We start from the raw sequence: 26,770 nt of genomic DNA, 5'->3' as shown, positions 1-26,770 counted from the left end.
AGTTCTGCAGTTTGGAAACAAAGGGCGAAAGACTATCTTGAAAAAGGAGAACATGTGTTTCCCTTCCTTGAAGCTTCAAATTGAGCTTGTTCAGCTGGTCAAAAATGTCCGCTAAATACGCAACCCTTTTATTCCATGCTTCATCTTTGAAGTGAGCTACAAGATCTTTCCTTTCTTGAGTCTCCAGGAATAGCTTTATTTCATCTTTCATTTCAAAGACACGATTAATAACGTTTCCTTTCGACAACCAACGTACTGCTGTGTAGAAGTGAAGGACTTCGTGGTCAGCATTCATGTCTTTGCATAGTTCTTTGAATAGGCGAGTGTTGAGTGCTTGAGTCTTCACATAATTTACAATTTTGGTTACAGGTTCAAGCACTTCCTGCAGAGAGGCAGGGAGAGTCTTACTGGCGAGAGCATATCGGTGAATCATGCAGTGGATGCCCTTTGCTTGAGGTGCTAGCTTCTTCACTCTCGAGTGGAATCCTGATTTCGATCCCAGCATAGCCGGTGCCTCATCCGTACAAACCCCACACACGTTTTCCCACTGAAGATCTTCGTCTTGAAAAAAAGTTGAAACTTTTCCCATGACATCATCAGCTTTTGTTGTGGTTTCAAGTGCACTGCAGAATAAGAATTCGTCTTTGATGTCACCTGAATTAATGTATCTCACGAAGACAAGCATCTGAGAACATGAACTTACATCTGTTGACTCGTCGAGCTGAAAGGAGAACAAAGAGAAACCCTTGATTTCAGTCAAAATTTGTTCCTTTACATCCATAGGCATTTTAGAAATGCACCTCTGTATAGTATTATTTGACAGGGATACTTGCTGTATCTTCTTTGCACTGGCTTCTCCAAGAATAAGATTTACTGCTTTCATCATGCAGGGTTTAAGTGTTTCTCCAATCGTGTGAGGCTTTTTTTGTTTAGCAATTTCGAATGCAATCTCATATGAAGCTTCCACTACGGCTGCACTCTGCTGCTGAAACGACCCACTTCTATCGATTCTTTGGCTTTTAAAACACCGTTCATGCCGTTTGAAGAAATCCAAACCCTTCTTTGCGTGTTCTAAATGTTTCAAAACACACTGTGGTTCTCGATGCCGTCGTTGGCGAGCACAGCGGTGAAGCCAATGTTGAGGTAGCATTCTGAGTATCTGCGCCGTTTAACCATGGACACAACTCACCTCTACTGCTTACTTATCTCCTTGTTAAAATAAAATAAAAATGTTGAATAATGAACGCTTTGGCAACTGTAGATCTCACACTGACTACTTGTGGGGGATGCAGGTAGAGTAATGATGGGGTAAGTATTGGGAGGGAAGGGAGCGTGGCCAGTCGCGCGATTCGTCATCCACCAATCAGCAACGGACATGTGACTCACGTGTCGACAGCGAGCACACACACACTTAATCACAGTTAAACAGACACACAAGCATACGTACATGCGCGTGCACTCACATACTCGCTACTCACTAGTACACACATACATACAGTTGCAGATACATACACATTCACACAGGCACATTCACTCACAGGCACGCATACGTACACCCATAATATCACCTAATGACATTGAACTAACGTAGCACCCGTTTTGCTTTGCACCGAAACAAAAAAATGTAAGAGCATGAAAATGTAATTGATGAAATAAAATTAATGTTATCCCAAGCTACTTCTAACAAGGCTACGCGACTCCCCTGCCACCGGTTGGGAACCCCTGACTTAAGAGATCTGATGGTGCAAGTAGAATGTTATCCACATGTAAGAGATTTAAGTGTGGAGTTACTAACTTCTGTTGATAGATTAAACCTAATAATGTTAACCTGTAACTAACTAAATTATCTGAGTAGAAGCTATACATTATTTATCGATGCTTCAACTGTTATTATTATTTAAATTTTTTTTTTCAAATTTTGTACTTCAGGTTTCGATTATTACAGAAGTATATAACATTGTTACCAATGAAAACTAGGGTACACCGATTGATATAACGAAGCCCCTTCCAAATTCCAATTGCGTGATCCAAGTGCTGTTTTGTCTAAGATGTAGTGTTGTGTTAAGTAGATAAAAAAACTACCCTATCTCTCTTTTCTGTCTGAACATAAAAGTGCTTCCTCTGATCTGAAATTAGCAAAGAAACAGTACGTGTCTGGAAAAGTCTCAGAACTAACATTTTTAAACGTTTAAGTAGTTTCTTTATCTATAGTATCGTTTGAATTTGAGGCTTTCTAGTTACTTCTGTGACGAATATAATTACAAGTCTTCTGGCCCCACAACCCTCATTACCTCCATGAAGCTGGGATCACGCCTGGCAACATCTCACAATGGGTCAAGAGGAAGTCTTCCAAAGAGTTGCATAATTATAACCTAACCTCACACGTGTTTTAGCTCGGTTAAAATCTTTAACCAGCTAGAGATTTCCTGCAGAGTACTTTTAGTTGAGTGTTTCACAGGGTTGTCAAGTTAAGCAATAGAAATAAATGTACACCCGCTATATATATAATTTGTAATATAAACACGTGATACGGTCTTTTGAATTTACTAATGATGTACGATTATGGCCTAATGATCACGGTTAAAACTCGTCGTGGAAATAGTGTATCTTTCGTACTCAATTAACACAAATTCATACGTCTTGAGTTCATTGAATCAGCTCGTTAAGAGAGTTTGTACATTTAGAAGGTATATTTCACCAAGCATAATAACAGTATAAAAAGACAAAATTAAGATATATATATTGGTACGCTATTAAAATAGATTAATATATTTAATTGCTTAACATCTCACAGCTATACACCTAAGTGCTTAACAACAAATAGCACATTTTAATTTAATTTTCATTAATATTTTGAGTGTAAATTTCATATTCGTGATATTTTTAATCAACTCTCTTATTTTGTGACTAGAAATACAAAATTGCTTGTGGATTAAGTTTCCAAAGAGTTCTTTATATTGAACATGATACTGCTTGTGGATTTAATGAAATTATAGGTTTATAAGCGAGTTTGTTTGTTTTTTCTTATAGCAAAGCTACATCAGGCTATCTGCTGAGTCCACCGAAAGGAATCGAACCTCTGATTTTAAGCATTCTAAATCCGTAGACTCACCGCTAAACTAGAGCGGGAGAGGTTTATTATATGCATTCTTTCCCTTATGTCAATATGAATTCATTAGTCAAAACCCTTGGCAAATGTTTGGTATTTCTAAACATGTAATCAAAAAGTTATATACAAATACGCTTAGTAAATTGTGAAGAACTTACTCCAAATTTTACAGCTTGGCATAGTCTGGTGGTTAGGGTGCTCGACTCCCAATCTACAGGGCTGTGGGTTCGATCGCCGTTGTCGAACATGCTCGACGTGAAGGCGTTATAACTTGACGACCATTCTTACTATTTTTAGTTAATGAGTAGCCCAAGACAGTGTTTCGAGTTAGCTGACTTTCTTCACTCTTTTGCCTTTCACTGCTAAAATAGGGAGGAATACTAGGAGAGGAAGAGGGCGCTACCAGGCAAATATTCCTGACGATCACAATGATGTATCACTATCTACAGTACTCCATGGTCGTTACTGGCTTGAAAAAGTTCGGTTTGTTTTGAATTTCGCGCAAATCTGCACGAGGACTAACTGCGCTAGCCGTCCCTAATTTAGCAATGTAAGTCTATAGGGAAGGCAGCTAGTCGTCACCACCCATCGTCAACTCTTGGGCTACTCTTTTACCATCGAGTAGTGGGTTTGACTGTAACATTATAACGCCCCCACGGCTGAAAGTGCGAGTATGTCTAGTGCGACGGGGATTCGAACCCGCGGATTAAGTCGAATGCCTTAACTACCTGGCCATGCTGGGCCTACCTGAAAAACTACAAATTCTGTACTATAGAAAATAAAGTCGAAAAACATAATACATATGAATCTACGCCAGCAAAAGTGAAAGTGCTTTATTTCTATAGACTTGAGTAAAAAATACTGGATATAAGAAATAAATGTTTTATCTTTGTCGTGTTAGTTTCTATGTATAAATTTTCATTTTACGATATAGCAAACAACTACTTTTATTGGAAGGTCAATTTCACAAACGAGCGCTTCGTAAAATTCTAGTAAAATTGAATATACTGAATATTTTTATAATAAAATCGATAAGGACATTTTAATTAACACATGACACTTTTTTCACTTCAAGCACTTCTTCCAGATGCAAACGTATGCATAAAGTATGAAATTAGAAAAAAATTCAATTATCCTAAATTGTCGAAAAAGCTAATAAATAAATTTTAATCCAATTTTGAATTTAACAAACAATCTAGTTTATTCGTGCGCAGTAAAATTTATAGTTTAATGAAATTAACCTTATTTAGTACAGTATAGTTTTACTTTATAAATTGTTTTTCTTAGGGGTGGAGGGGGGTAGGCAAGTAAAGTGCTTGACGAAACATTTCAGTTCTCCTTTCCAATTCTTTCAAATATTAGCGCTTGTTAATACCTGCAAGTCACGAGCCATGTACTTCGCCTTAAGTACTGGTATAATGAAATTGGCATTAAAGATGGGTTCTAAACTTTGAATATATTCCGGGTGAGATGTTATGAACGCTTCACCTGTCTCTCGACGAATCCGGCAGATTTCCGCAGGCTCTTAAACTGATTCAACTCACCGCAGCGGACAATGTTGCTGAATTGGCTGAAGTGTTGAACGCGACTCCTCTTATGAACGTAATTAGACGCCTAATATTTTGTCTTGAATTGATGTTTTTTACAAATTAATATTTAGTAGAGTCTATAAGAGTAGCGAGGCCTCCTTTTCAATTAAAAGAGAAGAAAAAATGAAAGCATGACAGAAAGCAAACTTATTATATTAGGTACTTTATTTTGTTTATTTATTTATTGTAAAGCACAATGCTACACAATGGACTATTTCTAATATGTCAACCACCGGTATCGAAAATCCGTTTTTAGTATTGTGAGCCTTCAGATATAGCGCTAAATCGCTGGGGAGCAATACTTCATTAAAGAAAAGAGAACCATACTTTGTATGAATTCTATTGTAGTTATTAAGTATTTAAAGATTATTCTTAGTTAAAAAAAATTAAAAGTTAATGTTTACTTAAGCCTAATCCTAACAAGGTGGGTGTCATTGGGCGAAGACCAAGATCCAAATATTTGTTAAAAACACTACACAAACGAAACATCTGCAGTTTTCAATTAATAATTAATTAAGCCAAATGATGGTTAGACGAATCCAGAATAGAACGTATTCACCAAGAAATCAACAATACGTTTGGAGGAAGAGAGGAGATCTTTATTTTCGGTTATATTTTATGTATTTAGGGCTGATTTTTAATAAATAATATCTACTTGGAAAACGTTATTTTACATTAGTGACAAACAAATCTTTAAAATATAAAGGTTGTGAGCGTTTGCAACTGCTTTTATTTCAATATTTATAACATGTGAAACACTAAATGTTTTGTTTTCATAATACTTAGATTTATATCTTACAGTGCATACAAAAGAATGTTATGCATTCGTAATGCTGCGTTAAATTTGTATGAGGGGAATAAAAATTCCTAACCTAAAGAGGAGCTTATGCACAGGAGGTCAGATAAAATAACACCTCGTTCTTAACTTTGAACGACTGATCAGAAGGAAACTAGCCAGCACCGCCTTCCGCTGTAAGGCTTAGCTTATTTCTTAAAACGAATGCTGGGGTTGAATAACACCTCCACAATGATCTCTCAATTGAAAATGCGACTCGCATTCAGTAATATTACAGCTCGAACTCGGACCATTTCATGCGCAGTCCGATGGCTAAAGACCCTGGCATGGCCAGATGGTTAAGGCCCTCGACTAGTAATTTGAAGGTCACGGGTTCGTATCTACGTCACACAAATATGCTCGCCCGTTTAGCCGTGAGAGCGTTATAATGTAACGGTTAATCCCACTATTTGTTGGTAAGAGTAGCTCATGAGTTGGTGGTAGAGGGTAATGACTAGTTGCTTCCCCTCTAGTCTTACACTGCTAAATTAGGGACGGTTAGCGCGGATAACTCTCATGTAGCTTTGCGCGAAATTCAAACCAAACCAAACCGATGGCTAAACATTAGACCATGATGGGTTTGTTGTAAGAAATAATGAGATGTGTTCAAGTACAAAAGTTGTTTAAACGCTGCCCAGTTTCCACATCAATATAAGGTGCAGTCTTCAAATTCCCAGTACAGAATAAATAAAATATTTTTTAGCTTTTAATAGGTATGCATTGCTATGAAAAATATAATTGTAGCTTTATCCAAATGCCAAGCAAAAGTCTGTGAATTAAAATGACAGTTTTCTTATTGTTTGTGTCGTAGCAATATTTCTATTATCTTCGACGCTTTTTTTCCGAAATTTAGATATCTACCTTAGTAAGGTATTACACTACTTTATTGTACTACGATAACATTTACGATATGGCTCAATGTTAGTAAGTTTGACAAAAGCTATACGTCCTAATTACAGTTCTGATAGCCCCACAACGTCTTGTTTGTGTTTTTCTATCTAGAAATTTTCTGCTCTAGCAGCATTCAAACGTGTTTAGAACCACAAACGTAAGAAACTTCTAAACAACATGACCCAAAAAACTGAAGTCTTGTTAGAGAAATGTATATTGTCTGGGTGCTTTAAAGGCTGCTTTGTTGTTGTTGTGGAGCCCTTCACTGTCTTTTAGAGAAATGTATATTGTCTGGGTGTTTTAAAGGCTGCTTTGTTGTTATTGTGGAGCTCTTCATTGTCTTTTAGAGAAATTTATCTTCTCTGGATGTATTAAGTTGCTTTGTTGTTATTGTGAAGCCAGTGAATGACTGTGTCGAACGATCAGTAATTTCGATAAAAAAATTATATGTCGTTTACGCAAAAAGTTAAGAGTTCCTACTTTAAGCAGTACATGTATAAACATGTTTTTTTAAGAATTAGTCCTTTCAGATGTAAGTTGATTTAGGATTGTATTTCTGTTCCATTCTATTTTTTAACTAAATCTACATCCACGCATTTCTAAGAGACAGCAGTATATTTGATTTAAAGTTTTATTATGTGTAATACTTGTGAACACCGGCCGCATATTCGGTATTTACTTTCAGTGAATCAGTTCTTTAATCAGTATTTATGTTGGTCAGTTCTTTAATCAGTATTTATGTTGGATCAGTTCTTTAATCAGTATTTATGTTGGATCAGTTCTTTAATCAGTATTTATGTTGGTCAGTTCTTTAACCAGTATTTATGTTGGTCAGTTCTTTAATCAGTATTTATGTTGAATCAGTTCTTTAATCAGTATTTATGTTGGTCAGTTCTTTAATCAGTATTTATGTTGGTCAGTTCTTTAATCAGTATTTATGTTGGTCAATTCTTTAATCAGTATTTATGTTGGTCAGTTCTTTAATCAGTATTTATGTTGGTCAGTTCTTTAATCAGTATTTATGTTGGTCAGTTCTTTAATCAGTATTTATGTTGGATCAGTTCTTTAATCAGTATTTATGTTGGTCAGTTCTTTAATCAGTATTTATGTTGGTCAGTTAGATAGTTTAACTAAGTTTACAGTATCAGTGAATCAGTTCTTTAATCAGTATTTATGTTGGTCAGTTAGATAGTTTAACTAAGTTTACAGTATCAGTGAATCAGTTCTTTAATCAGTATTTATGTTGGTCAGCTAGATAGTTTAACTAAGTTTACAGTATCAGTGAATCAGTTCTTTAATCAGTATTTATGTTGGTCAGTTAGATAGTTTAACTAAGTTTACAGTATCAGTGAATCAGTTCTTTAATCAGTATTTATGTTGGTCAGTTAGATAGTTTAACTAAGTTTACAGTATCAGTGAATCAGTTCTTTAATCAGTATTTATGTTGGTCAGTTAGATAGTTTAACTAAGTTTACAGTATCACATGTTATTTCAGTTTTTACTCAAATACAGTGAATACATTTTCACCTCATCATAACAACTTTTTCTGAGACAGAATTTTAGAAGTACCAATAGATAATTTAAAGATAGGTATAACGTTTGGTTGAGCTAATATAGCTATTATTCAAATAATACAAGATATAGAAGTTTTTTCTTACATTTTCTGAATCACTTACTACAAAAAACAACCTTCGAATTTCACTTCTTTATGAAATATTTTAAACTCTTCTGTATAATTTCTTAAGCCTATGCTTCGAGAACTTATATAATGTGAAAGCTGTGTTCCTCATAAAAGAAAGGTTGCATCTAATAATTAAAGATACCATTTTGTCACTTGGATATTTTGTATTAAGACACTGATTCCTTGTTTTAAATATGCTGTTTTTCTCCATTTAGGTTTGTACTGCCCAATTGTATGGGACGAAGCCTATTGCTGGCCATATGTTCCAGCAGGTACCCTTCACAAGGTTTCTTGTCCATCTTACATCCACAATTTTAACATGAGTGGTAAGTGCAAACAGTTTATGCAAAATGCTGAATTATTAAAACATACAAAGTTGTTTACTTGCATTAACATTTTATTAACATAATATCTATGCATCTGTATAAGAGGATAACTGTAGAGGTTTAGGGTAAACATCCTTTCTTGCTGCAAACCGAGTTTTTATTCTAAGTGATTCTAGAGGTAAATTGTTGTATAAATTACAATACTCAGAGGTTTAGATTACTTTTACAACGTTGGAAATGATATTAAACAACAACTATAAGTTGAATAACGATATTCATAACGTACAATACAACATTATGTTTTCTGGTGCATTTTGAACATTAGTTTCACTATCTTTGGTCATTGCTCCTATCATATTTGACTTCACAAAGTTTAGTATAAATGTTACTAATGTATCTCACAGTTAGATACATCCCAAGGAAACCTGCATGATGGTCGTTTATAGGATTCACATCTATGGTGTCTTTGAGATGCTGATTGGCGTTTTCTTCCCAAATAACCAGCTAATAAAAAACAATAACAAAAAAAAACTATTTCAAGTTTTCTCTTCTAGTCTTTGCTCGGCTTATCTGTACAATCTTCAATCAGCGAATTCAGTAGTGTATTTGCATGTTAATATTATAACAATGTTTTTCTCAATAGTTTTATTTACTCTACATTCATGTGCTGTACAAACAATTACAACCAACGACTTAACACTAGAGGTACTATAATTATAAACCATAATTGAAGTATATTTTGTTCTGGAAGAAATAAAATCCTATATTCGTATTTTCTGATAATAGTTTTTTTTAATAAGAAATAGCGGTTTTCAGGCTTTGCTTATATAACAGCAGTATCTGGTTGTAAAACCTACGATTGAATCATCAAATTATTTTAATACACCACTTAAATATTAGAATTACAATATCAGTATTTGCATACACGTGTTCAGTCCATTACTACTATGAATATATTAGCTTGTTTTTTATAATTTGACTATAAAACAGCAACTTACCTGACAACAGGAAATATTAGCATGTAGCATTTGCAAGAAACCTAACCCTAAAATTTTGTTTCTAAAGTCAAATCTTGTAACAAAAATTCATACATTCATTGGAGACGCCAACAGAGATGTGGAGTTAAGACTAAGACTACCACCACTGTTAAGGTTAAGCCTCATGTTTGTTGTGCTGTGATATACGTGTGTTAAAGGCTAGAATACCATGAAATCGTTCTAGCAACTGATACATCAACTTAACAAGACTGCTTCACATCAACCCTCTTCCTTATGTACATCAAACCATACTCGTCCCTCTAGAAACTAAACTAACCAGTACGCCTGTCTAAATAGACAAATAACTTGTTTCTATCACCTTTGATCTTGTGCTTTTTAATTTAATACAATATTTCTGACCTACCATCTCCATTTGATTGGCTACTTGCCATTTGATGGATGTATGGATTCCTTTTCATCTACAGGGGAAAAGCTATCTATGCTACATTACTGACCAGATTATCCATAGCTGTATAAAGCAGCGCCCCTTCCTTCCTTTCGATGTGGCATATCTTCATCCACATTTTGAAGTTTCGGAATATCTCTGCTGCCCTTCGTGGACCCATTTAAGTTGAACTGAGTCATTATAAACATATGCATTGGTTGTATCAATTGTTAGAGCCTCCTATGACGTGGTGCTAACGTTTGTAAAGTCTGAATTTGCAATGGACTTATCAGAAACCACTTTACGCTAAGTTACTGCTTAGTCGAAGTTAGTTAGTTTGTTTGTTTTTGAATTTCGCACAAAGCTACTCGAGAACTATCTGTGCTAGCCGTCCCTAATTTAGCAGTGTAAGACTAGAGGGAAGGCAACTAGTCATTACCACCCACCGCCAACTCTTGGGCTACTTTTTTACCAAACGAATAGTGGGATTGACTGTCACATTATAACGCCTCCACGGCTGAAAGGGCAAGCATGTTTGGAGCGACTGGGATGCGAACCCGCGACTCTCAGATTACGAGTCGCACGCCTTGACGCGCTTGGCCATGCCGGCATGTCGAAGTTAGTACCTCATATCTTGTTGCCACTTAAACAGCTTCAGTTAGAGACATAATGTATATATTATTTAAGTGTTGTTGCAAAGGCTTATATGAGGTCCTTCTACAAACGTATTGAACAGAATATCTTTTCAGTTGACTGCCATCCTTCTGAGGTATGGTTTACTGTGTAAACATTGTAATTCTTCATCCTGCATACAAATCTACGTTTTGGCAGCTATAATAACACTCATGAGGTTTAAATTCTACTCAATAGGTGGCTCTATCTTATAGCAATAGAACAACTGTGCTACCATGGGTTCTCAACTGTGGAATTTCTTTGGTTTTAAGTACTCATAGATATCAAGTGCAGTCTATCTAAACTAAGCAGTATGACTCTAAATTGGGTGCCAATAGAGGTTTTGACTCTGTCTCTCCACGTTTGGAATCCTCACACTTAGTCAAACGTGAAATTTCATCTTGCACTTCCTCGGATGATGCACTACCATTACTACAATGTCATTATTCAGGAATATTTGTTGGTGAATAACAAATGACATCAATATTATTCCTTTTTTGTGATGGCTCCTTGAATATTCGTACATCGAGTACATTGAGTACATCGTGCCTACAGCGTTATGGTCCCACACTGGATAGTGTTGAGTAGGGTTGGGTTTGTGGATATTATTTTCTCACTATACCTGTTTCTCTGCCCCTCTAAACAGTATACACAGCAAATAACCTAGAAAAAACTGGATTTTGATTTGGAGGTTTCAGTGTGGATGTAATTTATATCTCTTTCAAGGTAGCTTTGCACTTACTAAGCTGATGTGTGATCTGGAAGAACCTCATCGTAGTCCAGATATTTTGGTAATGCTAAGTACTGGAGAGCAGTCTGTTACAACAGAGGACTCCATCAAGTAAATCAATAGTCCTCTGAGCCCATCCTCAAATAAAAGCGGTTTCTTTCTCTCTGTCATAAGTTTTGCTATATCTTACGGTATCCCAAAACGAACACTTGAAAAACAAATACTTTAAAAATATAAAATAAGAATTGGCTGAGATTTCTTCAATAGCTAGTTCCTAGTCACTGACACAAGAATTTATTGAAACAGAAAAAGAACATGATTTCCTAGCAACGAGATGGTCTCAAGTTTAGTACATGAAAAATTAAATGATTCAATTGACAGAAAGAAGACTTGGTCAACAGATAAAAGACCACTAAGAAATGACATGGCTCACAATACGCATTGTCATCTTAAAAGTTGATACAAGATCCATTTAGAATTACCTAAGTTACTTTTACAATCTCTATATTTTCAACTGACTAAGCGAAAAACTAGATCATTAAAATCGTAACATACATGTTACATTGAATTCTGCCTCAGATTACAGTCATAAAGTAACTTTACATTCAAGATGGTATTAGGTATAGTGCAACTATTCTGTGACAAAAATATCCTTGACTGAGTATCACCCACGAAGTTTCATATAGAACTGAACTAAAACATGAAGTTGTCTGATTTTAGCAAGTTCGAAAGTAGAAGTTTAAAAAACCTGTAAACATTTTGTCTACTATTTTAGATATATGCTACTGGAGCGCGAGTTATAGAGAATTTGATAACTCTTCCAAGGATAAACCTAATATACAGCTACCAGATTCTCACAACAGTTCGAAATTCTGTGAAGATTGTATAATGATTTGCTGTGAGAGAAATGAAAGAGAAAAACAAAAGTAAATATTTTCTGAAGAAGAAAGTGAAGAGTGGGGAATTATCGTATTGTAGTTAAAAATGGAGTTCAAATAAATTAAGTCACATTTTAATTGGAAATAATGAAAAGGGGTGTCATTAATAGTATATTAATAAGAATGAACTGTGCGTCTAAATAAACTTATGGATTGATGAAAAAGAGATCAGCAGAATAAAGTATAAAACAATATGAGAAATGGAAGGTATAAGCTTACACAAGTCGAACCTGTTTGAAAATACCAAAACTACATCCACGGTCTTCATTCTCTCTTCCTTTTTAGTCTACGTATTATAAAACTGGATTTCAAGTATCTAGAAGTATATATATTTTACGTGGCAGTGGTGGTACGCCACCTGGTACACATAATAAAGTAGATATTATCTATTCCATGAAACACTTTAAAGTCTTCAAAGTGAACTTATTGACAACTAGGGTTGAATTTAGCACATGGATCTTAATTAGGTTTAATATGTTCCAAATTAAAACTTGGAAATACTTTAACATTTTTGAAATGTGAAATATATAATATAGATATATAATATATAATATAGATGGGAAAGATGTATTTGTAGACCTCATTGGAATAATTAGTATACATTTTATTTTGTCTATTTTAACAGAACCCAGAGAGCATTTCAGAGATTTGATAGAGTTATATTTGAGGTTTAACACAATAACACATGAAAAACTAAAAATATGGGATTGAAAGTTCAAATACTGAATGTGGAGCAAAGTTCTCTGTTTTAACATATTCCATCATATCATCTAAATTAAAGCATGATATATCTTTACACAACTCTTTAAGTCTTTTTTAAATAAAATTATCAGTTTCCATCTTAATACAATATATTGAAAATAATAATAATTATAATTGTTTGCATATTATGAAAGAAATTTTATGTGTTTTTTTTAATATTTAAAGATTATTTTTAGTATATACCAATTAACAAAATATTTTAAATGCTGAATAAGAAAAACGTGCTTTAATGATTGTATATATTGTTAGCATAATGTATGTATTTAACACTAACCTAAATCATTTAAGCTGGTCGAATTTCGTGAGATATTATTGGGTTTACGGCCGAAACTATTCTTAATAGTGATAGAACGAAGCATTCTGGCCTTTATAAGTAATAAAGTAAGAAAAGTATGCTTAATTAACTGTACTAATTACCATGTTAATTCTTAAATTTGTTCTAAGAAGATAACTTGGCCTGATCGAAAGTTAGTATTGATTCTAGAAGACAAAATTACCAGTTGAGTTGGATGAGCAGATATGTCTACTGTCCAGAACGCTGGGTTTAAAATAGATTTGCAGTTTTAACATCAAATGTTGACTTTGTTATAAATACAATAAAAAGAAGAATATTTATTACATTGTTTGTTTTTATACTCTAAAGGTCAGTTGGAAGAATATACGTAAATTGTTGTTGTTTTTAAGTGCAAAGTTTAAAAAAATGTTTACTTATCTATTTTTTTGCGAGGAACCGAACACTGGAAATTAGCATCGTAAGTCCACAAACTAATCAATAACTGACTCGGCGACATAAATGTGAATAATGGAGAATACTTTAGAAATTAAATCATGACTTCAAAAAAATCATATGTGACGTAAATAAATAAATTAATTTTTATTATTTTTATCATTTTTAAACCCGTTGATCACTCGTTCTAAACACCATGCGATAATTTACGAAACGAACAATACGTAATGTTTAGCAAGTTAATTAAATACAAGAAAGCATGTCCGATTTAAAGGAATAGTATTAGCTCTGACAACCTGACCAACTATCTCTGATCGAACCCGAAAATAAAATTTCTTAATAAATGTTCAAATTCCTTCTACTTCTTTTATTCATGTTTCCTTCTGTCCGCTCTATGTCTATTCCAAAAATTAATTTCGAACAAATTAAAGCTCTTTCCACTGAAAGTTTTTCTTATATAAAATTAAAAATGTAAGTTCACAGGTACTTCTAAATTAATTAACTGAATAAAACTGTGTTTTCGCACAGTATACTAGAAGTCTCTTTTACTTCTGTACGAGTTTAAGTTCTGTTTAAAGTAGCGTTTCATACATTTTTATTAAAAAATTCAATCATTGCTGTCACTTCGTAGTGATATGTTTTCTGATATTACGATAGAACCAGAAACTGTTTCTGTATCTGAGAAAGTTTCGCTCATTCGTTTGTTTGGGTTTAAGCAAAGCTACATTTAGCTATCTGTCGCTGGATTCGAGCTCCGGTTTTTTGTTTGCATTATACATCTGTAAACTTATTCCTGTTCCAGAGACGCAGAGAAATTTTCTTTTTATGACAGAAGTTAATTAGAAGTTCGGAATTAACGGTATTGTAATGAGAAGTGTTTGTTTGACTCAGTTCAGTGTCTAAAAAAAAAGTCACACGCATTTTCTGGTCTCATGAAATTGGAATATATTATTCATGTTTCCTCCTGTCCGCTCTATGTCTATTTATATTATTTTTCACACAAAAACAAATTCCTTGTTCTCTCACACATTAGAAGATTTATATATATAAGAGAACTTTTTTAAAACAATTTTCTTTTAAAAGTTTAACATATGTGAAAATAATATTTCAAAGAAATAATATTTCGATTGATGTTGTTGTTTTTTTAATTAAGCAAAAAGCTACACAATGGGCTATCTGTGCTCTGCCCACCACTGGTATCAAAACACGGTTTTTAGCGTTGTAAGTCCGCAGACATACCGCTCAGCCACTGGGCGGCATTTTGATTAATCATTAGATATTATTAATTCCGTTCTATGAGAACTAAGTATTGATTTACTACAGACCTGGCATAACATGACAGTTAGGACACTCGACTCGCAACCCAGTGGTCGTAAATTCGAATTACAATCCCGAAAAATTTCGCCTTTTAAACAGTAGGGGAATTGTAAAGTGAAGATCATTCCCACTATTCGTTAGTAAAAAGTAGCTCGAGAGTTTGCGGTGAGTGTTGTTAACTAGCTGCCTTCCTTCTAGTCTATCGCTTCCAAATTAATGACGCTTGACGCAGTTAGCTCCCATATTGCTTTGTGCGAAACTCAAAATCAATCAGTATTTCCGTTTAATTTTTTCACTGAAATAAATAAAAAGAGTAAATGATAAAGGTTCGAGACTAAGTTTTAGGCTTTTTCTCTAACAAATACAGATGTGCGTAACTGTACTTGGTTTTGGAAAGGGTTTTGAAGTATGTTTAAAAGGCAGGTAAAAGGCAGAATTCTATAGACGTATTACTTTTAAAAAATATATGTTTATGAATACTTAACTGAGTTGTAGTTAACTGAAAAACATAAATCACATTTTACACCTTTCCTACATCCATTGTATTTTCGTAAGTCACAAACGTAGAACATAATATCTCAATCTACAACATACCCAGGGTTAATAACATGTCACTAACACAGAACATGATATTAAAACTATTTCACTGTACAGCATACCCGGGGTTAGTATCAAGTCACGAAGACAGGACATTATGTAAAAGCTATTTCACTGTACAGCATACCCGGGGTAAGTATCAAGTCACGAAGACGGGACATTATGTAAAAGCTATTTCACTGTACAGCATACCCGAGGTAAGTATCAAATCACGAAGACGGAAATTATGTAAAAGCTATTTCACTGTACAGCATACCCGGGGTAAGTATCAAGTCACCAAGACAGGACATTATGTAAAAGCTATTTCACTGTACAGCATATCCGGGGTAAGTATCAAGTCACGAAGACAGGACATTATGTAAAAGCTATTTCACTGTACAAGACTCCCGAGGCGGCCCGACATGGCCAAGTGGCTAAGGCACTCGACTCGTAATCCGAGGGTCGTAGGTTCGGATTCCCGTCACAACAAACATGCTCGCCCTTTCAGCCGTGGGAAGCATTATAATGTGACGCTTCGTCCCACTATTCGTTGGTAAAAGAGTAGCCCAAGAGTTGGCGATGAGTGTTGATGACTAGCTGCCTTCCTCCAGTCTTACACTGCTCAATTAGGGACGGCTAGTACAGATAGTCCTCGTGTAGCTCTGCGCGAAATTCAAACCAAACCATACCCGAGGTTAATATCAGGTCACGAAGACAGAACATAATAATAAAAAAAAACTACTTCAGTGTAAAACATACCCAGGGTTAATACCTGTGTTTGTGTTGGAATTTCATGAGAAAAAAACAAACTAAGTTCTTTCACGTTTCAGTTACTTTTGTTGGTTATTGCCTAGTTAATATTCAGAGAATGTTTCATGTACAGTGATTTATTTTGAAGTAAAATAATATAGAAGAACGTACAACAGATCTAGGGTTAATACTTGTGTTCATATTTTTGAATTCCATAAAACAACTAAATTCTTTCACGTTTCAGTTAAGAATATTGAAAAAAAAAGATTTCAGAGGGTGAATCATTAAAGGATCGTTTAGTTTTAAGCCCTTAAAACGGAAAAAAGTGTTAAAATCCGTTAATATGAGAGATATTACACAGAGTATTGAAAACGTCGCTGGATCACGCCACTATTGTTCTAGCCTCAACCTACCACAAGGTTTTGTTACCGTTTTGCTGTTTGGTAACATAACAATTATATCTTTTTGGATGGTGGAATAGCTCAAAACCGTTACCATCAATTACCGAAACATATCTTCCCCACGGGATTAATATTAGGTTATTGGAAAATAATGGCTGATTTCACTTCTGTAATTTAACATGCGCATTGTAACAAAGACGGACTGTTTTATGTCATGACTCGAATATTACGGAAAACGGGTCAGCTGTTCATCAGTTATTCATTTTACAGTGTTCATTATCAATATTATAGAGCCATTTTGTCAAAACGGGAAAATATATTTAAGAGTAATTTTTCTGCATGAATTCAATCTTGGACACAGTGCTTCTCGGACAACCAGCAATATAAAGCTAGCATGAGAAGATGAACCACCTCTGAAAGAAGAGTTCAAAGTTGGTTTTCAAAAAGGGATACTTCAGTCTTAACATGAGAAGAGTAGAAGGGCGTCATTCCGTTACTGACAAGGAGAAGAAAATTCACAACTTTCTCTTCGTGACACAGAAATTGGGTATTTCAGTTTACACAATGTCAAGTCATCTTAAGGAAATTGGAAAAGTGAAAAAGCTGGACAAATGGGTTTCACGTGAACTCATGAAGGGGTGAAAATTTGACATTTTGCACTGAGCAAAACACTGACTGCACGCAACAAAAACGAACAATTTCTTGATTGCTTAATCAATTGTGATGAAAAGTTAATATTTTATGACAACAGAAAGCGATCTGCACATTGAGATGACTGTGATAAAACCCCTAAACTGTTCCCTAACCCACAATTGCACCAAAGAGAAGATTAATATCACAATGAAAAGGTATCATCTATTACAACTTTCTTGAACAGGGAAAGAGAATTACTGCAGAGGTTTACCGTGAACAGTTGGAAAAATACAAAGGAAATTGTGTGAAAAAGCGCCAGCATTAGTCAATCGTAAGGGACCAATCTTCCTACATGACAATGCTCGACCATACGTTGCACAAATAACCCGCCAGAAGCTTAACCCTTAAACAACAGGAATGTTACAGGTAGCAGCATCAGTTGATGATGGTCGCCGTTTAAGGGTTAATGAATTGGATTATGAGGTATTGCATTATCCACCCTACTTACCATATATTTACCTACAGCATGGCCAGGTGTTTAAGGCACTGGACTCGTAAATTCGAGGGTTAGGGTTCCAATCCCTGTCGCATCAATCATGCTCGGCCTTTCAGCCGTGAGGGTTAATACCAGTATATGGCGGTAAAAGAGTAGTCCAAGAGTTGGCGGTTGGTGGTGATGACTAGCTGCCTTCCCTCTAGTCTTACACTGCTAAATTAGGGGCGGCTAGCGCAGATAGTCCTCGTGTAGCTGTGAGCGAAATTCAAAAAACCAAACGAAATCTTTCACCTACAAATAACCAAGAAGCAGCAGAGAATACCTACAGGAATTTTTAAGTTCTATAACTTTAGAATTATATCGTAATGGGATGGAATAAAAGTCTTGTTACTCATTGACAAAAGTGTATAAATTCCTTAGGTGCCTATTTTGACTAATAAACTTACTGGTATTTTTCTGTATTACTTCTTGAGATAAAATCTAAAAACCAGTCATTATTGAAAAATAAATATAAGTCAAATAAGAGACATATGGGTAGTGGATCTTGCATATAACTGACATAAGTCAAGCTAAATCTACCCAGACATGAACAAAAAATTTCTTTTGTGCCAGATCAGGAAACGTACTTCGGGAGAAGATAGATCAATTAATATTTTTAAAATTATTTGTTTGTTTGAAGTTGAGCACAAAGTTGCACAATGGGCTATCTGTGCTCTGCCCACCACGGGTATCGAAACCCGGATTTTAACGTGGTAAGCCTGCACCCATATCGCTATGCCACTGGAAGGCGATTTTTTGTTTGCCTTTTCTTAAAGTCCAAAATTTGTTTTATTGTTTCATTTTGCCATAAAACACGTGTTTCTACTGTATAACCTTTCCATTTATTTCTACATTAAACTCATTTGAAGATATGATAAACCTCAACGGAATTATATTGTTCTAGTCGTGTTACTACAGAAGAACACAAAATTTTGGTGACGAGAAATCCACTTAAAATAAAAATGTATCTCAGAACAGTTGGTATGGGTACTAAAACTTTTACTAATGAAGTAGAGAATAACGTTTCCACCTTCCTAGGTCATTTATTTGTTAACCTGAAGATGACCTAGGAAGGTCGAAACGTTGTTCTCTTTTTGTAAACCTGAAGATGATCTAGGAAGGTCGAAACGTTGTTCTCTTTTTGTAAACCTGAAGATGATCTAGGAAAGTCGAAACGTTGTTCTCTTTTTGTAAACCTGAAGATGACCTAGGAAGGTCGAAACGTTGTTCTCTTTTTGTAAACCTGAAGATGATCTGGGAAGGTCGAAACGTTGTTCTCTTTTTGTAAACCTGAAGATGATCTAGGAAGGTCGAAACGTTGTTCTCTGCTTTATTAGTAAAAGTTTTAATAACGATACCAGCCGTTCTGAAATACAGAAGGAAAACATTTAAGGAATATCGGACTCAAAGTCTCCCTATGTGCTGATGTCGGTATAATCATAGATATTAATAATCTAATTTACCTTAAAAAAACAACAACTTAGGTATAAATTGAGGAGAAGAAAGAATGGTAAAATTTATTTTTTGAAGCATAAAGCTGATCTAAGAAGATTTTTTTTGTTGCAAAAACACTATAAAGCCTACAGTTTTAAAGGCTTCTTTTATAAAATCAATTTCTGACGGAATGCCTTGTTTATATTAGATCAGAGTATCATGTATATATATATAAAAAATATATTTGTTTTGTTTGATGTTTGATGCTTTTAAATATTTTTAATAATTTGATCTAAATCTTAACGCATGGTTGCTCATTGATTTATGTAAGACGTTGGTTGCTATATAAGGTCATTTCATTAATCACCTAGCGGGAAAAATTGGTAGCGCTTTACTTCTTTATTAATCTCTTCGTTTAGATATGATCGAAAATCTGAGAGAAAGAAAAAGAAAGATGCGAAAAATGTTATCATCATCTTTCCAGAAACTATAAGACAGGAAATTAAAGAGTAATTCTGCTTTTCAAACTAATTTATGCAAAACTGAGAAATTGTTGTGGAAAAATTTGAACATAAACAAATATTGTTCATCTACTTACCAAATTATTATTTAAACTAAGCCTGATCGTTAATACTCTGTGTTCGTCTTAACTACTTATTAATGAAGAACAGTTTTTCATAAAAACTAGACCCTATATGAAACATTTTGATTAATTTCAAAAATTATAAAATACTCAAATCATGCATTAAATCTTGAACACAATAACAAGGGATTTGCAAACAACTGATCAACTAACATCTTATACCTCCACTATGTATTCTCATTTATCTGTTTCTTGTTGTTTTTCAAGTGTTTCAAACAACTTGCAGTCGTGGAAAAAGACGACGATGTGCCATTTTATTTTGTTCGATCTCAATTAAATTGACATCATAAGAAGGGTAGGCTCGGCATGGCCAGGTGGTTAAGGCGTTCGACTCGCAATTTGAGGGTCGCGGGTTCGAATTCCCGTCAGGCCAAACATGCTCGCCCTTTTAGCCGTGGAGGCGTTATAACGTGATGGTTAATCCCACTATTCGTTGTTGGTGATGACTAGCTGCCTTCCCTCTAGTCTTACACTGCTAAATTAGGGACGGCTAGAGCAGATAGCCCTCGTGTAGCTTTGCGTGAAATTTAAAACAAAGCAAACTTAAAATGCAAATATTTTCTATGTTCAATATCTATCCATATTTTACCTAATTAGTTATTACATTTGAGAACTAGAAGAACACTTTTGTTTAGCTAATTTCTCTACTGTTAATATCAAAAATGGGTGAAGTTAATAAGTCACAGCTAACAGCACATTATGAAGAGATTATTTTCTGTAAAAAATAGTAAAATATGTTACAATTGTAGTGTGCGGATTTTTCATCTGTTTGTTGTCCTCTTGTTATCATACGAAAAATCTCAATCTTTTAAATTAATTCGGGTTATACACGATTTTCACCAAATCCATTAATCAAGAAAGTCGTTGTGTTCCTTTTTTTGTAGCTACCTATTGGTCTCTGTCATATCCCTAATGTATCACTTTTATCTTTCCATGGAAAAGGATTCTGCAAATTATTATTTTGTTTGTGTAAAAGTGGAAAACGATCTGCTCCCGGTGGCTCAGCGGTATGTCTGCAAACTTAGAACTCTAAAAACCAGGTTCAGATACCCGTTGTGGGCGGAGCACCAATAATCCATTGTGTAGCTTTGTGCTTAATTCAAAACAACGAAAACGATGTTTTTTTTTACTGTGAGGTCGAATTACGTCTTAAGAATACTACTTCCCGTCGTACCAGTGGAAATAACTATCGGTCATAAGGTGGTGAAAATCGCCCTAAGAAATTATGGCTTTCTTGTCTTATGAACATAACACTGTGTTTTCTTAAGTTGGAAGAGATTTTGATAATACATTTAGAGAGAATAAACAAATTATAGGTGTCTAATACATAGAAATGTCTGTCATGCTAAATAAATACACCCACTCTTCTTTCTGATTGTTAAATAAAGATTAATTTTTCAGTTTTGCTCTCGTGTTTTTATTTTACAAGCTTGGTTAGGCTTGGATAATTCGGTTTAACATAGTAATATATTGCCTGTTAAAGCCTTCTGTTACTATACATCTTGACACACTTAAGGGAAAATAATTTTACCTTATGGTGAGGGTATCACACAACTAAATGAATTCTGTAGCTCTTATGCTTCTGAAATGCCACCTTTCCTGCTTCAAGAATAAAACTGAAAATATAGAAACGTTGTAAACTTTTAAGTCATATGTTTGAAGAATAAATAAGAATTTCTGAACACCTGAAATTTAATTTGTTACAAAATCACATACAAGTAACTGTAATTTTGTAATACAATAAGAAAAATATCAAGTGAAAACAGAAAACATAACTGTTTACTCTTAATTCTTGTACCAATGTCTATCTTGTTACTAATAGAAAAATAAATAAATAAAAGAACCCGTTTGTTAAGAAGATTCAGATTCATTGTAGTCACATAATGTCTGTTTTATCTTTCACGTTATTTAACTAGGGGCTCAATTACAGTCTTAGATACAGAGCACATTTATGTACGGTTGTCCTTTAAACAAATGAACTAAAACATCTAAATCAGTTAAATAATGTCTGAGATAATTATAGAATATTACACATGCATGATAAAAAAAAAACAACTAGTCATTGTGCGTGTAGTAACTGTGTGATATAATACACATACAAAGACACACGAGGCCAAAACAAACTGCAGCACATACCGTATGTCATCATCAGAAGTGATAGCTCAGCGATCTTCCAAACTAGGATATATTTTCATTGGATTATCTACTGAATCCTTACTTTACATACCAAATTCCAATACAATAAATTATAAAATACGCGAGATATAAAATCTCCAAGTTTAATTTACTTTTCCCACCATTTTCTTACAAACCGGAAGTACAGACACCTTATTTAATAGAAGAACATACTTAACTTTCTTTTTATAATTTGATACACATATAAATCATTAAACCTGCAATCAGGTGTAAAATTTTGTCTAAATAAAAAGCCACGTGTATAAAGTCATTCAATAAAAAATAGCTCAAATTTGACAAAAAAATGTGTGCACTCCTACGCGAAAAGTCACATGGGCTATCGGTCTGAAATTTTTCAAAGATTCAAAGTGAATCGTTTTTAGTTTTTGTAATTCGTATAAGAAAATCTGACACAGAGCAGAAAAACCATGTGGTGATAAAACGTGCAGACACGTAAATATTGGTTAGACCAAGCAAACTAGATTAACAGTTTCTAGTTCAAGTTTTCAAAAGATTCATTCGGATAAAGGCTCTTATTCATTGCCAACTTTCACTTTATAAATATGTTAAGTTTTATGAAATTTTCATAATTAAAAGGAGTTCAACGCCATGTGATAGTAACTTAAGCAATAAGCGTAAAAATGATTCTTGATACGACTGTACCGAGTCCACGCAGGTGATCATAAGATACTATTAAGCTAGGTTTCATGACATTACTATAAAGGAAGTTATTAATACTGTTTTAGGGAGGAAAAACTACCATCATAAAGTTTAAACAATGTACTTATTTCTTTAAAGTATAAGTCTGTTCTGAATAATAGGGTTGCGATCCTAAAGCTAATATTGGTTACTATCGAGTGGCACTTTCTTATTTGGTGTGTATTGACAAAAAGTCATGATATCTAATTTAAAAAACAACAACAACTTAGAAATTAAAAATGTTGTGGAAAAAAAACGATTGATCGTGGGACTTTAAGGAGTGAAACCCAAATTAGCGCCCAAACTGGTAGATACACTTATAACATTGATAAATATTTTGCAACAAATATTCATTCATTAGTTAGCCAAGCCTAACTAAATCCCATTTTCGAAGTCATTAATGTACACAGATTTCACACAAAAGTACAAATAGTTTCACATTCTTAATAGAAATGTCTTAATAACACCTTAGACTTCTTATTTCATACATTATGTACTTATTGAGTCCAAATACCACTTAATCATGCAAGCAAATATTAAAAGACAAGTAAAAATAAAAGTCGCCCCATTCCAGAGCTACGTATACACTGGCCATAGATAACTTTCATAGCCCTGAAAAATAAAACGAAAATAGAAATTAAAACAAAAAGCTTTGTTTGCTTTTTTTAATTTCGCGCAAAGCTACACATGGACTATCTGCGCTAGCCGTTCCTACTTTAGCAGTGTAAGACTGAGAGAGAAAGCAGCTAGTCATCAGCACCCACCGCCAATTCTTTGGCTACTCTTTTACCAAGGATTAGTGAGATTGACCGTCACATAATAACGCCCCCACGGCTGAAAGGACAAGCAGGTTTGGTGCGACGGAGATTCGAACCTGCGACCTTCAGATTACGAGTCGAACGCCTTAACACACCTGGGCATGCCTGGCTTAAAACAGAACCACTACCACCTTCTGTTAGACAGTCAAGAAGGGGCAAGAGGTCAAACTGTACCTGACCCTCCCAGGTCTACACGAGACCTAAATTCTGATGATGATCCAGTGAGCCTAAAAAACTAAAATATGAGCTGTTTTTTTCTTTTTCTTTCTTCCTCAGACAGAGATTTGCCTTCAGCTAGACTCTTCATCCTGAGCAAACGAAACTAGTGCAAAATACATACAAAGCTGCTTCAAATATTTCTTCAATCTATTATCACAAGGCCGATGGATTTAAAATCCTGATATTTCATTAGGATCATTGGAAATAATTTCAGACACACTTAATGTGTCATAAACATTTCACACAAGTGTTTTATATTTCATTCTAAATACACCCAAGGTGAGGTATAAATAATTATCTACATGGTTTTATTATATCAGGATGATTTTAAAATTATCAAATCTTATATTTCGTCTTAATTACGCCTAAATTGAGAAGTTTTGTTTGTTTTTTGAATTTCGCGCAAAGCTACTCGAGGGCTATCTGCGCTAGCCGTCCCTAATTTAGCGTTGTAAGACTAGAGGGAAGGCAGCTAGTCATCACCACCCACCGTCAACTCTTGGGCTACTCTTTTACCAAAAAATAGTTAGATTGACCGTCACATTATAACACCCCACGACTGAAAGGACGTTGCTTTCTGAACTTTGCAAAGCTTCTCGAGGGCAATCTGTGCTACCCGTCCCTAATTGTGAAATGATAGACACAGGGAGAGGCAAAGAGTCCAAACCATCCATCTCTAACTGGTAAGCTACTCAGTCGGATAATGAGATTTCACCGTTATTTTTATAACACACCCACGGTCCCAAATTTTGAATGTTTAGATTTGCTGTTGTATTTTTGTTGTAGTTTAGCCTAAAGCTGCGCAATCAGCTATACTGTGCCTACTTCAAGTATCAAAACCCAATTTTAAACGTTGTAACTTTCGGATTTATCACTGAATCACCGGGTGACGCAAACCTTTAGGTGGTTTAAGTAAAACTTGGCTGTTATCTCTCTGAATATGTTTCTTTGTTTTTAGTAATTTTGCTCTAAGTTATATAAAGACAGCATTCACCTAAATGTTGCTAATTTAAATTGATATCCTAGAGATAAGACAGCTAATCAACGAATTCTGTACCATAAAAAATTCCTAACCGTCACTATTATAATGCACCCACGGTGTGATAGTGTAGTTAGTTAGCTTAATAAAACATGCCGTCTGTTGCTAACTATATAAATAGAACAGTTTTATAAATAACTGAAAAAGTTGTGATAAATTCTGTAAAAAATTGTCATTGTGGTATACTTTCATTTTAATTCATAAATTCTATGAAGCATAGTCATTTTGGTATACTTTTATTTTGGCTCATAAATTCAAAGAAGCATCGACATTGTGATACATTTTCATTTTAGTTCATGATGTTGGAATAATCAATTGATTTAATTGTCTCTCAAGCACTTTTTATAAAGTTTACGTAACGTTAAGTCCAGTTTTTTGTTTTTTACCATTTGTTCGTTGGAGATACAAATGCTGAATTATTATTTTAACATTATGTACCTTCTCCCCCTATGAATTAACTTTGCAGCATTCGCAACAAAATACTGCACACAAGATGGTGTCTGGTGGAGAAATGATGAAAATGTGTCCTGGACTAATTACAGCATGTGTATCAAGGGTAGCGAGCTGGACATAGATTTATCGTTAAAGGTAAGTAATGTATATATATATACTGAAAGTGGATAGTTTATTTTTGTTGTTCCTTTTAGTTTCTTGCTAATGCACAGAACTGAAACTTCTAAACAGAATGTACTGTAACCTACTAATTCGTACATGATCCTAGTTTTAGCTCCTCACTAGAATTGATGGCGTATATTAACTTCCATTTCTTTACATCAGATATATGGTAGATGTAACGATAAACACAATTAACTCAGTGATAACTTAAGTGTTATACTTCCTTTCATGTAACTGACTAAACAGAAAACGATATATCAGGACAGATGTTTTTTCTAATAATACGAGGGCTGTCCAAAAAATACGCGGACTGACGTCATAAAACAAAATATACTTTATTTAGAAGTTACAGGTCTGGGACCCCTTCAAAGTACTCTCCTCCCCAACGCACACACTTATCCCAACGGTGTTTCCACTTGTTGAAACAGTCCTGGTACGCTTCTTTTGTAATGTCCTCCAGCTCCTTCGTCGCATTTGCCTTAATCTCGGGAATCGTCTCAAATCTTCTTCCTTTCAAGGGTCTTTTGAGTTTGGAGAACAAGAAAAATCGCAAGGAGCAAGGTCAGGTGAGTAGGGGGGATGGGGAAGAACAGTGATCGAATGTTTGGCCAAAAACTCACGAGATCTGAGGCACAAATTTCGCAGCAACGCGGTGCATCTTCAATTTTTCGGTCAAAATCTCGTAACAAGATCCAACTGATATCCCACACTCTTCAGCAAGCTCCCTGACAGTCAGACGTCGATTTGCCCGCACCAGGGTGTTGATTTTGTCGACGTGTGGGTCGTCAGTTGACGTGGAAGGACGTCCAGGACACTCATCATCTTCAATGGACTGTCGACCATCCTTAAAACGTTAATGCCACTTGAAACATGCCGTACGCTTCATATCAACATCACCGTAAGCCGTGTTAAGCATAGCAAAAGTTTCAGTCGCAGATTTTCCAAGTTTAACACAAAATGTCACAGCAAGTCGTTGCTCCTTCAGGTCATTCATTCTGAAATCCGCCAAACGAAAAAATCGCACTTCACTTAAAACCGCGTAGCTAATACACAAATGAAGATATCTGCAATCGGGCGTCGTAATCAGCTGATCTGTGCAAACCTAGCGACACCAAGCGGATTCCCCTGGAACCAACTGGAGCCGCGCAATTCAAACAGTCCGCGTATTTTTTGAACAGACCTCGTACACTCCGACGTTTATGACATATTTTTGCTTAGAGAGTTTCAAGAGTTT

At 34.8% G+C, this 26,770-nt stretch overlaps 1 protein-coding gene across 1 annotated transcript in view; it reads left to right on the top strand.

Moving 5' to 3' along the window:
* Nucleotides 1–26,770, top strand: part of LOC143246389 (secretin receptor-like) — a 151,924-nt gene that overhangs the window by 80,912 nt on the left and 44,242 nt on the right. The window contains exons 3-4 of the mRNA XM_076493014.1: nt 8,321–8,431; nt 25,388–25,509. Coding sequence (XP_076349129.1) covers nt 8,321–8,431; nt 25,388–25,509 — 233 coding nt within the window. The remainder of the gene's footprint in view (nt 1–8,320; nt 8,432–25,387; nt 25,510–26,770) is intronic.

The sequence above is a fragment of the Tachypleus tridentatus genome, chromosome 3, assembly GCF_004210375.1.
Source record: "Tachypleus tridentatus isolate NWPU-2018 chromosome 3, ASM421037v1, whole genome shotgun sequence".
In the NCBI taxonomy this organism is placed as follows: domain Eukaryota; kingdom Metazoa; phylum Arthropoda; class Merostomata; order Xiphosura; family Limulidae; genus Tachypleus; species Tachypleus tridentatus.
Note: the sequence above shows the minus strand (reverse complement) of the source record. Positions and strands in the feature narration are given on the sequence as shown.